Source organism: Papio anubis, unplaced genomic scaffold (genome assembly GCF_008728515.1).
Source record: "Papio anubis isolate 15944 unplaced genomic scaffold, Panubis1.0 scaffold529, whole genome shotgun sequence".
Classification (NCBI taxonomy): domain Eukaryota; kingdom Metazoa; phylum Chordata; class Mammalia; order Primates; family Cercopithecidae; genus Papio; species Papio anubis.
In genome coordinates this window covers 15,292-29,373 of record NW_022165498.1, presented here as the reverse complement: position 1 = coordinate 29,373, position 14,082 = coordinate 15,292, and the positions used below count along the sequence as shown (strand labels likewise).

General features: G+C 46.6%; 1 protein-coding gene across 4 annotated transcripts in view; it reads left to right on the top strand.

Moving 5' to 3' along the window:
• LOC101007927 (pleckstrin homology domain-containing family B member 2-like) overlaps positions 1–14,082 on the top strand; it is a 28,375-nt gene that overhangs the window by 349 nt on the left and 13,944 nt on the right. The window contains exons 2-3 of one of the 4 annotated variants that reach the window (XM_031662276.1): positions 4,149–4,185; positions 7,156–7,284. The exons of 1 other annotated variant lie outside the window; for it this stretch is intronic. In XM_031662276.1, the coding sequence (XP_031518136.1) occupies positions 7,215–7,284 (70 nt within the window). In that variant the 5' untranslated portion in view covers positions 4,149–4,185; positions 7,156–7,214. Of the gene's footprint in view, positions 1–4,148; positions 4,186–6,904; positions 7,285–14,082 lie in introns of those variants that run through there. 2 more of the 4 variants (XM_031662277.1, XM_031662275.1) reach the window with 2 other exon arrangements.

Here is a 14,082-nt window from a genome sequence, read left to right as displayed (position 1 = left end):
CTCTGTTTGGTCCAGACGACCCTAGCTCCTTTCCCCTCCGGCCCGCGCCCCTCCAGATTCTCCCTTAGCGCCGCCCAGCCTCTCGCTCCTCCGAGGGGACCCCGCACCGCGCCACCTCCCCAGCGTCCCCACTCCCTAATTACCCCTGAGGCGCCTGGCCACGGGTGCTCCCGCCTCCCTGGACCGCTGCCCTTCCCAGGTCCGCCCTCTCAGCCTGCCCTGGAGCAGCCCGTCCGGGAGCCCTCCCAGTAGGCCCCGCCGTCTCTCGGGCCCCCTCCCGTGGCTTCCCGGGCGTCCCCCTCCGGGCCTTTCCCCGAGCCCCTCCCCTCCGGCCCTGCGGACCCTCTCCCTTTTCCGACTGCCGCCTCCGCCTTGCATCCTTTCTGGCCGCTCAGGAGTGTCCCACACGTCTGACTGTCGGGACCTGCTGCGGCCCCCCCACCTGGGGTCTTCTGGCGTCCGATCTCCACCCCTCCTGCTCCTTCTGCTCCCGGGAACTTGCCTTCTCAGTTCTCCTGCCCAGAGGTCTCCCCACCTTAAGTCCTGGGGGGCATCGAGGCTTTACCCTCGCAGTGCGGTCCGCCCCCGCTTCATTTCACCTGCTCTTGGCCTTTCAGTGTAAGTTACCTTACATATCTCTGTTCGTGTTTGTTTCTCTTACTCAACTAGATAGAAATCTCCGGAGGTCAGTGATTTGCATAGGGATCCCCCCCCCCCCGCTCCCTCCCCTTGCTTAAATCTCAAAAGTAGACTGGTTCACGTAGAAAAGGCTTCGTAAATGAGCGAATAGTAAATTTCCGATGTGTCAGGGTGAGTGGAGGAAAGGAATGAGGTGCTGTGGTCACTGTAAACATTTAGGGAAACACGGTTATTTCAAAATAATACTGACTCATGGTCTCAGCCTTTAAATTTTTAGTGCTTAGGAAAGGGTGGAACCACCACCGACGGAGGAGGGCTGACAGCTGAGGGGAGGAATATTCCAAGGTCTTCTGTGGCCTTTGATAGAACCAGTACCAATGCAGGAAGTGACTTGTCTGAAGTCACATGAGGAATTAGGATCCGAGCTGGCACTGTTAACTGCGTTTAGTATGGCCCTCAATATTTGTTGAATGAAAACATGGATGCGCAGACACAGCTGTGCGTCTGTGCCCATGCAGTGGGTGTGTCTGCCTAAGGACCTGTGAGTGTGTGGCAATACTGCTGTGACCGGTTCAGTTGTGCTCAAGAGTGTTCACTAGGTTCAGAAAGTTCCTAACCGTGGGCTGGTTGGCTGGATATTGATAGGACTGGAGCTTGTCTGGGCTTCCTTTGCGCCTGATGTTTACTCTCAGTGGTGGTGATCTCTTTACTCGACTCTTCCCCATTTGTACTGATCTCCCTGAGGACAAGAATCAAACTGTGTTGTAGGGTTTCCCTGATAAACAGCATAGTGTTTGGCACTTTGTAGGTGGTCAGTAAATGCTTATTGAAGAAGGCTACAGAAAAGAACTCAGAACCTGACAGCAGTTCTTTGCTAGCATTATATTTTAAAGGCTTTGGGACATTCTGTAAGTAAATTTCCTGATATGCTCAAGGACTGAGTTGATTAAATGTGTACAGCAGTGGTGTAGAGAGGACAGATACTCTTGTGTTAGTCCTTGGGAAAGTGGAGGTTTCTCTCAGCTCTTTCTGAAAGCTTTGCTTATGCTTTTCAGCTTGCATTAATATTTTTCTTTCTCCTTTTCTCTGCCTGTCTTCTTACTGTTTGTCTAAAGAAATTGAAGATACCTTATTAATAACACTAACTACCAAAAACTGCAAAACACACTGTTAAAAATGCCCCCAAAGTGGGGGCTCATTGACCCCGTTGTTTTTGCTTCCACAGTGGATCATGGAAACAGAAAGTTGGACTTTCTTGCCTCTTTGCTTTCTTGGCCTGTCTGCCCTTTGATGGTGCTGGAATTAGGCTTGTTGTCAAGGAGTGGTTCCCAACTGGAAAGGGCCAGTGTCACATGGGGACTGACCTCTACCTGGTGATGGGCCGCGTAGCCTTCCTTCCCTTCTGTTTCCGAATGTACCTGTGACATCTCTTTGACTGTCCATTGTTGTCCTCGAAGAACAGAGATGAGTTTTCTTCCTTTTTCTTAAGGAAGCCACTTTTATAGCTAAAGAGAGCTAGAGAACTGGGATATCATGAGGAGTTGTAGACAGTTAAACCTGAATTCCAGCTTTTCGAACAAAATAGTAATGTTATTGTAGCAGTTCTCACTTTTTTTTTTGAGACGGAGTTTCACTCTTGTTGCTTAGGCTGGAGTACAATGGCGCAATCTTGGCTCACTGCAACCTCTGCCTCCCGGGTTCAAGGGAGTCCTGCCCCCTCAAGTAGCTGGGATAACAGGCGTACGCCACCATCCTTGGCTAATTTTTTGTATTTTTAGTAGAGATGGGGTTTTACTATGTTGGTCAACCTGGTCTTGAACTCCTGACCTCAGGTGATCCACCTGCCTTGGCCTCCCAAAGTGTTGGAATTATAGTCGTGAGCCACCGCGCCTGGCCAGTTCTCACTTCTGGACAATCTACTACAGGGCTGTTTGGACATATCTCCTTTAATTGTCACAATAACCCCATGAAGTAATTGGTTGTGCCTTGTCATACAGGTAAGAAAACTGAGGCTTAGAGAGGTTTAGAATCTTGATCAAGGTCATACTAGTGAGTAGAAGGCAAAGTAGGCTTCAGGCTTAGAACTGTCAGATTCCAAAGGTGGTATTTTTTGTCCATCTGTTGTCTGTTTCGATTCAATGCTTTCAAGGAGATACAAACTCAAATTTAAAATAATTTAAATAGTTGAATATGGCTTATATTTTAAAGCTTTGTATAGGTTTCTTTGTTTTTTTTTTTTGTTTTTTTTGTTTTTTTTTTTTGAGATGGAGTCTCGCTGTGTCTCCCAGGGTGGGAGTGCAGTGGGCGCGGATCTCGCTCACTGCAAGCCCGGCCTCCGGTTCATGCCATTCTCCCGCCTCAGCCTCCCAAGTAGCTGAGACTACAGGCCATCATGCCCCGCCAGTTTTTATTTTTAGTAGAGACGGGTTTCACCGTGTTAGCCAGGATAGTCTCGACCTCCTGACCTCGCGGATCCACCCCGGCCGCCTCCCAAAGTGCTGGGATTACAGGCTTGAGCCACCGCGCCCGGCCTGTATAGGTTTTATTGGCGTAAAAACAATGTTCTTTTGCAGCTAGTTTGCTGGCATTTTATTCTCTAGAGACCAACAGCTAGGGCTTAGTGTTTCTCTGATGAGTTTTAGTTTATGCATTCCGTTTTGCTCCAGTGTATAAATAGTGAAATGTTGAAATACGTAATGGAGTGGTGTGAAATGCAGCACTCTAAGGCCAACAAACAGAAGTCTTCTGAGCCATTTGAGAAGCAGCTTGATGTCGTCGTTTCTTCTGGAACAGGGCTGTCCAGTCTTTCGGCTTTCTTGGGCCACATTGGAAGAAGGCCACACATAAAACACACTAACACTAATGATAGCTGATGCACTAAAAAATAAAATTGCAAAAAAATCTCATAACGTTTTAAGAAAGTTTACAAATCTGTATTGGGCTGCATTCACAGCTGTCCTGGGCTGGGGCCACGAGTCGGACGAGCTTGTTCTAGAATGTTTTAGGCAAATTTTGGTCGGGGGAAAATAAGTAAGTAAGACTAATAATAGTAGTAAATAGTAATAATTGCTGTCAAAGCAGCTACCATTTATCGAGTTCTAGTAACTGAGGCATCATGCCAAATACGTATGTATTATTTCACCCAATTTTCCAAACATCCTGTCAAGTAGGTGGTGGGAATTCTCATTTTATAGATCAGAAAACTAGACTTGGAAAAGTAACTTGCCCAGTTGAGTCAGGATTTGAACATAAGTCTTTTAACTCTAAAGCTTATACACAAACACTAGGTTCCGTGAATTTTCAAAAGCATATGATGGGCTGGCTGCAGTGGCTCACACCTGTAATCCCAGAACTTTGGGAGGCTGAGATGGAAGACCTTGCGCCCAGGAGTTCGAGACCAGCTTGGACAACATAGTGAAACCTCGCCTCTACAAAAACAAAACAAAATGTGACCAAAATCATGCTTTATAATTTTTTTCTAAAGATACTCTCTAAATTTCTCTCCCCAGTTTAAAGACGAAAGCAGGACACTGTTGGAAGCTTCAAGTAGGTAGATGAATTTAGGTTGGTTTTTTGTTTTGGTATAGTTGAAGATAATTCAGGTTATTGCTGACATGTTTACATTTATCAAAATAATACATGTACATAGATCGAAAGACCAAATAAGCCAGGCGCGGTGGCTCACGCCTGTAATCCCAGCACTTTGGGAAGCTGAGGCGGATGGATCGCCTGAGGTCAGTAGTTTGAAACCAGCCTGGCTAACATGGTGAAACCCTGTCTCTACTAAACATACAAAAACATTAGCCGGGGTGGTGGTGGGTGCCTGTAGTCCCAGCTACGCGGGAGGCTGAGGCAGGAGAATGGTGTGAACACGGGAGAAGGAGCTTGCAGTGAGCCAAGATCGCCCCACTGCACTCCAGCCTGGGCGACAGAGTGAGACTCCGTCTCAAAAAAAAAAAAGTATTTTATTTTTGTGGATATGGTAAAATTGCTATTTATTTATTTATTTATTTATTTATTTTTTTGAGACGGAGTTTGGTTCTGTCGCCAGGGCTGGAGTGCAGTGTCCGGATCTCGGCTCACTGCAAGCTCCGCCTCCCGGGTTTACGCCATTCTCCTGCCTCAGCCTCCCAAGTAGCTGGGACTACAGGCGCCCGCCATCTCGCCCGGCTAGTTTTTTGTATTTTTTTAAGTAGAGACGGGGTTTCACCGTGTTAGCCAGGATGGTCTCGATCTCCTGACCTCGTGATCCGCCCGTCTCGGCCTCCCAAAGTGCTGGGATTACAGGCTTGAGCCACCGCGCCCGGCCAATTGCTATTGATTTATATGTAATCTTTTGACTTCTGATCATAGAAGACTTTTGCTGCCTTGTAAAACTCTTCAATTCACCAATGAGTGAAAAACTTGTGGGAAATTTGTCAGTGACTTTTTTCTCCCCTGTAGTACTCGGTCCTTCTCCAGTCTGGACTGTTTTTTTTTTTCTTTCCCTAGTCCTTCTGCACAGCTGCCTTTCTGGGAATTTCCTCCCCTGCCAGCTGAAGACAGAGTCCTACTCTGTCACCCAGGCTGGAGTGCAGTGACATGATGATTCATGGCTCACTGTGCTTCAACCTCCTGGGCTCGAGCGATCTTCCCACCTCAGTCTCCTGTGTAGGTGGGACTACAGGCGTGCGCCACTATGCCCAGCTAACTTCTTATTTTTTTGTTGAGATAGTGTCTCACTGTGTTGCTGGGTTGGTCTCAAACTTCTGGGCTGAAGCGATTCTCCCACCTTGGCCTCCCAAAGTGTTGGGATTACAGACAAGAGCCACCATGCCTGGCCTTGATTAATAATTTGACTGGGTATGGAATTCTGACTTGGAAATAACTATTTTCCCTTAACATTTTAAAGGTATTGCTCTAGACGTCCTGTACCTTGCCGATTGTTGATTCTTTATATATGCTTTTTTCTTTGGGAAGTTTTTAGGTTCTCTTCTTTGTCCCTGATGTCCCGAAATTTCAGTCATCCTAAATGATGTTCCGAAATTTCAGTCATCCTACTTACGGAGGATCTTTTAAAATTCATCATGCTGTACACTCATTGGAGCTTTTGAATTTAGAAATGTGTTATCTTGTTGCGGGAAATGGCTATATGATATGATTTCTCTGCTCTTTCCTCTGTGGTTCATTTAGCAAATTCTCCCATAAGCAGAATTTTTTTTTGAAATGGAGTCTCGCTGTGATGCCCAGGCTGGAGTGCAGTGGTGCGATCTCAGTTCACTGCAACCTCCGTCTCTTGGGTTGAAGTGATTCTCCTGCCTCAGCCTCCCGAGTAGCTGGGACTACAGGTGTGTGCCACCATGCCTGGCTAATTTTTGTATTTTTAGTAGAGACAGGGTTTCACCATATTGGCCAGGCTTGTCTTGAACTCCTGACCCCAAGTGATCTACCCGCCTCGGCCTCCCAAAGTGCTGTGATTAACAGGTGTGAGCCACTGTGCCCAGCCAGCAGAATATTTTATATTCCAGGCCCATCCTGTACTTTTTTTCCATCTCTTGGTCTTTTTTTTTCACTCTTCATTTCAGAGAGATTTCTTTCATCTTGATCTTTTCAACTCTTGTATTGAATTTTTAATTTTGGTTATTATTTTTAATTGAGAGCTCTGAATGTTTCTTTTTTTTTCTTGTGTTTTTTTTTTTTTTTTTGAAATGGAGTCTCCCTCTGTTGCCTGGGCTGGAGTACAGTGGCACGATTGCAGCTCACTGCAACCTCTGCCTCCCTGGTTCTAGCGATTCTTCTGCCTCAGCCTCCTGAGTAGCTAGGACTACAGGAGCCTGCCACCATGCCCGGCTAATTTTTGTGTTTTTAGTATAGACGGGGTTTCACCATGTTGGCCAGACTGGTCTCAAACTCCTGACCTCAAGTCATCCACCCGCCTTGGCCTCCTAAAGTGTTGGCATTACAGGCATGAACCACTGTGGCTGGCTGTAAAGTAATATTTTTGAAGTTTTCTTTTGTACCGAGCATTGTTTGTGATTCTTGTGAGGTTTTTTTCTTTAAAATTTTATTTTCTTTAGTCTCTATCTTTTTCTTTTTTTTTTGAGACGGAGTCTCGCTCTGTCGCCTAGGCTGGAGTGCAGTGGCCAATCTCAGCTCACTGCAAACTCCGCCTCCGGGGTTTACGCCATTCTCCTGCCTCAGCCTCCCAAGTAGCTGGGACTACAGGCGCCCGCCACCTCGCCCGGCTAGTTTTTTGTATTTTTTTAGTAGAGACGGGGTTTCACCGTGTTAGCCAGGATGGTCTTGATCTCCTGACCTCATGATCCGCCCGTCTCGGCCTCCCAAAGTGCCAGGATTACAGGCTTGAGCCACTGCGCCCGGCCTTTAATCTCTATCTTTTGTGGTCTAGATTTTTCTCCAATGTCTGATTGTGATACCGTGAAATGTTTATTTGGTCTTTGACCTCATTTCCTGCCTTACAACTCCTATTTAATACAATCCTTAAACTCTCCAAAATGATGTCTTTTTGTATGCTAGTGATTGATTGATGGACTGCAGACTCCCTTCAGGATGGGGGCTGGTCATCTGAAACACCCATGCGGCATTCGAGGGCTGGAACTTTCATGTCTGCCCCGCAGCCTTCGAGGAAAGAGAGAAGGGTTCAAGGTGATGTTGACCACCAGTGGCCGTTGGTGTAATCAGTCATGCTAACGTGATGAAGCCTCCATAAAAACCCAAAAGGATTGGGTTCGGAGAGCTTCCAGAACAGCCGAACACCTGGCCGTTCCTGGAGGGAGGGTGGTGTGCCTGGAGAGGCCGGGACACTAACACCTTGCCCTATGCATCACTTCGTCTGTGTCCTTGTAATACCCTTTGTAATAAACTGGTAAATGTAAGTCATTGTTTACCTGAATTTTGTGAGCTGCTCTAGCAAATTATACACAGGGAGGTTTGGGAATTCTAATAGACCTAAAGAAAGAACTAAAGCAAAAATTACTATAAATAGAGAGTTTATTTAGGCCAGATTTGAGGACAGCATCCTGGGAAGCATAGATTCAAGTTGCCCTGAATATATGCTTCGTGTAGCAACAGTTACAAGTGGGATTTTAAAGGGCAAAAATGGGGAGAGTTTCTAAGTTGAACATAAACTATTGGTTGGCTGTATATTGTTCTTTGTATCACACATTCCAGGAACATGAAGAAAATGGTTGAGGGTCACATTGTGTAACTTGTAGTAACTGTCTTGGTAATTTATCAGCTTGTCTGGAAACTACAGGAAAGGGAAGATAGAAAAAACCCCAAGTTCCTTTACACGGTTAACCCTGAGCATGTTTGGGGCTGTGGTAACTAAAGACCCGTTTTCTACACTTTGCCGGCTGTATGTTCTTCAGATTGCTCTGAGCTACTTTTCTTTTTCACTGACTTGAAGCTAGTTGATCACATGTTCCACAGGCCCTGGCTTGCAGCTGGTGTCTGAAGGGTGGGCAGTCTTGTGGGACTGAGCCCTCACCTGTGGGATCTGATGCTATCTCCAGGTAGATAGTGTGACAGCTGAATTGCAGAACATCTAGTTGGTGTTCGCTGAATAATTTTTTTTTTTTTTTGAGACTGGGTCTCACTCTTGCCCAGGCTGGAATGTAGTGGTGTGATCACGGCTCACTGTAACCTCCGCATCCCAGGCTCAAGTGGTCCTCTTACCTCAGCCCCGGAGTAGCTGGGACTACAGGTGTGCGCCACCATGCCCCGCTAATTTTTGTATGGTTGGAGTTTCACCATGTTGCCCAGGCTGGTCTCAAACTCCTGAGCTCAAGTGGTCCCCCCACCTTCGCCTCCTAAAGTGTTGGGATTATAGACACGCGACACTGGGCATGGGCTTGCTGCATAATTGATTTCTTGCTTGGTATGTGGGGAGAAACCCTGACACATTTTGTCACTGAAGTCTTCTATGTTGATTGTTGTGATGTGAGAGCAGAGGAAAAATAGTATCTTTTTCCACTCAGACTGATGATGCTTGCTCTGTATTCCTACTTCAGAGAGGTACTGAAAAGCTGATTGGAAGTCTGTGTGTTTGCTTCAAGTCTATCTCTTAGTGAGCTTCCCTGGAGGGTGTTAGGCAAAGATTGGCTTTTTCATTACAGAACACCCAGTTGTCAGTATCAGTGAACCTTTCCTCTTGGGACTGTGCCTTTGCTCAGAGCTAGAGTCTGGGAAGTAAGGAAGAAGATAGAGAATTTGACTTGCGCAGACTATATTCTCCTTCTAAGTGTGGCCTGTCACTTTGAGCTGTGTGTTGTGTGGCCACGCCCAGTCTCCAGAGACATCATCTTCAGGATCAGGGAGGGTCCCTGTCTACATGGGTGGTTGCCAGGTGACCCCTTTGAAGACTTTCCATTAATTCTCGTGATTTCTCCCCCACCTTTAGAATTCTCTTACCTCCAGTTTCTGAATCTATTTTTATGTGGCAGGAGTTGGCTTGCTGTGTTTTGGCTTCTGTTAGCACATGACAGAGTAGAAGTGGCCATATTTTATGTTAGTTGCCACTTGTCTGTTTGTCTTAGAACCTTCAAAATGTTGTGTCTCATCTGCTTTTGTCTGCTGCTGTTCTCTTTGTGGATTTATGGCTTGTTTTCTCCTTAACTCTCATTTTAGTTTCATTTCAGGAGGGAGTGGAGCTAGCCATCTGTGCTTCTTACAAATTCATCATTAACACTGGAAATAGAGCAATCACCTGCATGTCGAGCTTCACATTACTGGTGTTTCTTTTTTCTTTTTTTTTTTTGAGACGGAGTTTTGCTCTTTCGCCCAAGCTGTAGTGAAGTGGTGCGATCTCGGCTCACTGCAACCTCCTCCTCCTGGATTCAGGCGCTTCTCCTGCCTCAGCTTCCCAAGTAGCTGGGATTACAGGCACCCGCCACAACACCCAGCTAATTTTTGTATTTTTAGTAGAGACAGGGTTTCACCACGCTGGCCAAGCTGGTCTCGAACCCCTGACCTGGGGTGATCTGCCCACCTCAGCCTCCCAAATGCTGGGATTACAGGTGTGAGCCACCGCCCAGCTTGGTGTTCCTTTTGTCTTGGATCCATGTTTTAGTGCCACTCTTGTGTCTTCTCCCTTTTAAAATAACTCCCCTGTGAACTGTAGTGTTGAGTGACAAGAAATATTAATTCTCTAGAAATACATAGGGAGAGAGAAGAACAGAAAGCTGGATGTTTAAAGTCTGCCTTTTTTGTTTTTCCCTTTGAGGCTTGGGTCCTAGGTAACCTCCAGGCAGGGCAGGCCAGCCAGATCAGGACCAGGAATTGGTCTAGGCTGATAGGGAGGTAGAAGGGAGGGGATGCCTGTGCAGTAGTGATACGTAAGTCTCTGGGAGGCTGAAGGGCATGTTAGTTAAGTGACAGTGTCCAAGTGATGATACTGTCTGATCCAGGTGAAGGTACCACAGGTACCTTAGGAGGTGTCCAGTGTCGCAGAACTTTTATTATATATCCCCTTGTTTTCTTCTGACTTCTGGAGATTGGTGTGTAAGTGCTTGCTCAGCTGTGTAAGTCACTAAAACCGGTGTATTCCCAAAACCAACGTATTCCTTACTGTGTGAATCCATGGTTGGTTTCCCCAGGGCCATTTCTCTCCAGCAGCTTGAGTTTAGGCTGGCTCAAAGCCTGCACCTGCAGTCTCCCCTGCTATCCAGGTTTCAGTACACATGAGCTCTCAACTCAGAAGTCTAGTCTTTTTGTCTTAAAAGGGAAATCCCAACATTTAGATAGTAAATGCAACAAATGACCCCTATATTAACATAGTAACCATTTGCATTATCCAATGAGAGGCTATTACACAATTATCAAAGTGTTTCAAGTGTTTCAACCTTTTTTTTTTTTTTTTAAATCAAACCCGCTGTCCTCAACTGTGTGAAATTGAACTCATATTGGAAGGTGTATTAGTCTGTTCTTAAGCTGCTAATGAAGACATACTAATGAAGACATGCTAATGAAGACTGGGTAATTTATAAAGGAAAGAGGTTTAATTGACTCACAGTTCCACATGGCTGGGGAGGCCTCACTCTCATTGTGGAAGACAAATGAGGAGCAAAGTTATGTCTTACATGGCAGTAGGCGAGAGAGCTTGTGCAAGGGAACTCCCATTTATTAAACCATCTGATCTTGTGAGACTTACTACCATGAGACCAGTATGGGGGAAAAACTGCCCCCAAGATTCAGTTACCGTCCCTTGGCCCCGCCCTTGACACATAGGGATTTTTGCAATTCAAGGTGAGATTTGGGTGGAGACACAGCCAAACCATATGATTCTGCCCAGGTCCCTGCCAAATCTCATGTCCTCACATTTCAAAACCAATCATGCCTTCCCAACAGTCCCCCAAAGTCTTAACTCATTTTAGCATTAACTCAGAAGTCCACAGTCCAAAGTCTCATCTGAGATAAAGCAGGTCTCTTCCGCCTATGAGCCTGTAAAATCAAGAGCAAGTTAGTTACTCCCTAGATACTGTGGGGGTACAGCCATTGGGTAAATACACCTGTTCCAAATGGGAGAAATTGGCCAGAACAAAGGGACTGCAGGCCCCATGCAAGTCCGAAATCCAATGGGGCAGTCAAACCTTTTTTTTTTTTTTTTTTTTTGAGACAGAGTTTCACTCTTGTTGCCCAGGCTAGAGTGCAATGACCTGGTCTTGGCTCACTGCAACCTCCACCTCCCGGGTTCAAGTGATTCTTCTGCCTCAGACTCCTGAGTAGCTGGGATTACAGGTGCCCACCACTATGCCCAGCTAATTTTTATATTTTTAGTAGAGACAAGGTTTCTTGTGAGTCAGGCTGGTCTCAAACTCCTGACCTGAGGCAATCTGCCTGCCTCGGCCTCCCAAAGTGCAGAGATTACAGGTGTGAGCCACTGAGCCTAGCCAGGGCAGTCAAATCTTGAAGCTCCAGAATGATCTCCCTTTACTCCATGTCTCACATCCAGGTCATGCTGATGTAAGAGGTGGGCTCCCATGACCTTGGGCAGCTCCACCCATGTAGCTTTGCAGGGTACAGACCCCCTTTTGGCAGCTTTCACTGGCTGGCATTGAGTGTCTGCAGCTTTCCAGGTGCAGAGTGCAAGTTGTCGGTGGATGTACCATTCTGGGGTCTGGAGGACAGTGGCCTTCTCCTCACAGCTCCAGTAAATAGTGCCCCAGTGGAGACTCTGTGTGGGGGCTCCAACCCCATATTTCCCTTCCACACTGCCCTAGTAGAGGTTCTCCATGAGGGCCCCACTCCTGCAGCAAACTTCTGCCTGGACCTCCAGGCATTTCCATACAACTTCTGAAATCTAGATGGGGGTTCCCAAATCTCAATTCTTGACTTCTGTGCACCTGCAGGATCAACACCACATGAAAGCTGCCAAGGCTTGGGGCTTGCACCCTCTGAAACCACAGCCTGAGCTGTACCTTGGCCCCTTTTAGCCACTGCAGTAGCAGCTGGGACAAGGCACCAAGTCCCGAGGCTGCACGCAGTAGGGGGGCCCTGGGCCTGACCTGCAAAACCATTTTTTCCTTTTAGTCCTCCGGACTTGTGATGGCAGTGGCTGCTGCAAAGGTTTCTGACATGCCCTGGAGACTTTTTTTTTTTTTTTTGAGACAGAGTCTCCCTCTGTCCCCCAGGCTGGAGTGCAGTGACGCAATCTTGGCTCACTGCAAGCTCCGCCTCCCGAGTTCATGCCATTCTCCTGCCTCAGCCTCCTGAGTAGCTGGGACTACAGGTGCCCGCCACTTTTTTGTATTTTTAGTAGAGATGGGGTTTCACCGTGTTAGCGAGGATGGTCTCCTGACCTCGTGATCCGCCCGCCTGGGCCTCTGAAAGTATTGGGATTACAGGCATGACCTACCAGTGAGCCACCGTCCAGCCCTGCCCTGGAGACATTTTGCCTGTTGTCTTGGTGGTTAACATTGGGCTTCTTATTACTTATGCAAATTTCTCCAGCAGGCTTGAATTTCTCCCCAGAAAATGGATTTTTCTTTTCTGTTGCATCATCGGTCGGCAAATTTTCCAAACTTTTATGCTCTGCTTCCTCTTGAATGCTTTGCTGCTTAGAAATTTCTTTTGCTAGATACCCTAAATCATCTCTCTCAAGTTCAAACTTCCACAGGTCTCTAGGACAGAGACAAAATACCACCAGTCTCTTTATATAGCAATGGTGATCTTTACTCCAGTTCCCATCTAGTTCCTCATGTCCATCTGAGCCCACTGCAGCCTGGACCTTATTGTCCATATCACTGTCAGCATTTTGGTCAGGGCCACTCAGCAAGTCTTTAGGAAGTTCCAAACTTTCCCACATCTTCCTGTCTTCTTCTCAGCCCTCCAAACTGTTCCAACCTCTGCCTTTTACCCAGTTTCAAAGTTGCTTCCACATTTTTAGTTATCTTTACAGTAGCATTCTGCTGTACTGGTACCAATTTACTGTATTAGTCTGTTCTCATGCTGCTAATAAAGATATACCCAAGACTGGGTGATTTATAAAAGAAGGAGGTGGCTGGGCGCAGTGACTCATGCCTGTAATCCCAGCACTTTGGGAGGCCAAGGTGAGCAGATCACGAGGTCAGGAGATTGAGACCATCCTGGCTAACATGGTGAAACCCCGTCTCCACTAAAAAAAATACAAAAAAATTAGTGGGGCGTGGTGGTGGGCACCTGTAGTCCGTGCTACTCGGGAGACTGAGACAGGAGAATGGTGTGAACCCGGGAGGTGGAGGTTGCAGTGAGCCAAGATTGCGCCACTGCACTCTGGCCTGGGCGACAGAGCGAGACTCCATCTCAAAAAAAAAAAAAACAGGAAGGAAGTTTAGTTGACTCACAGTTCACATGGCTGGGGGAGCCTCACAATCATGGTGGAAGGCAAATGAGGAACAAAGTCATGTCTTACATAGTGGCAGGCAAGAGAACTTGTGCGGGGAACTCCCATTTATAACACTATCAGATCTTGTGAGACTTGTTCACTACCATGAGAACAGTACGAGGGGAACTGCCCCCATGATTCAGTTATCTCCTCCTGGCCTCACTGTTGACATGTGGGGATTATTACAATTCAGGGTGAGATTTGGGTGGGAATACAGCCAAACCATTATCAGAAGGTATGTCTTTTGTTGTTTTTTTTTTTTTTTTTGAGATGGAGTCTCACTCTTTTGCCAGGCTAGAGTGCAGTGGTGCGATCTTGACTCACTGCAACCTCTGCTTCCCAGGTTCAAGCGATTCTTCTGCCTTGGCCTCCCAAAGTGCTGGGATTACAGGCGTGAGCTACCGCACCTGAGCAGAAGGTATATCTTTTCTCTAACACATTCTACTGTAATATATCTCGTTTTAGTCATCTTATACCCAAGGTGCCTTTCAGCCTTGCTTGTAATGAACTGTAATTTTTACTTTGAATTTTACACTTGTGTCACAATTTAGCCATTAGATGCTCTTTCTTCACCTGAGTGG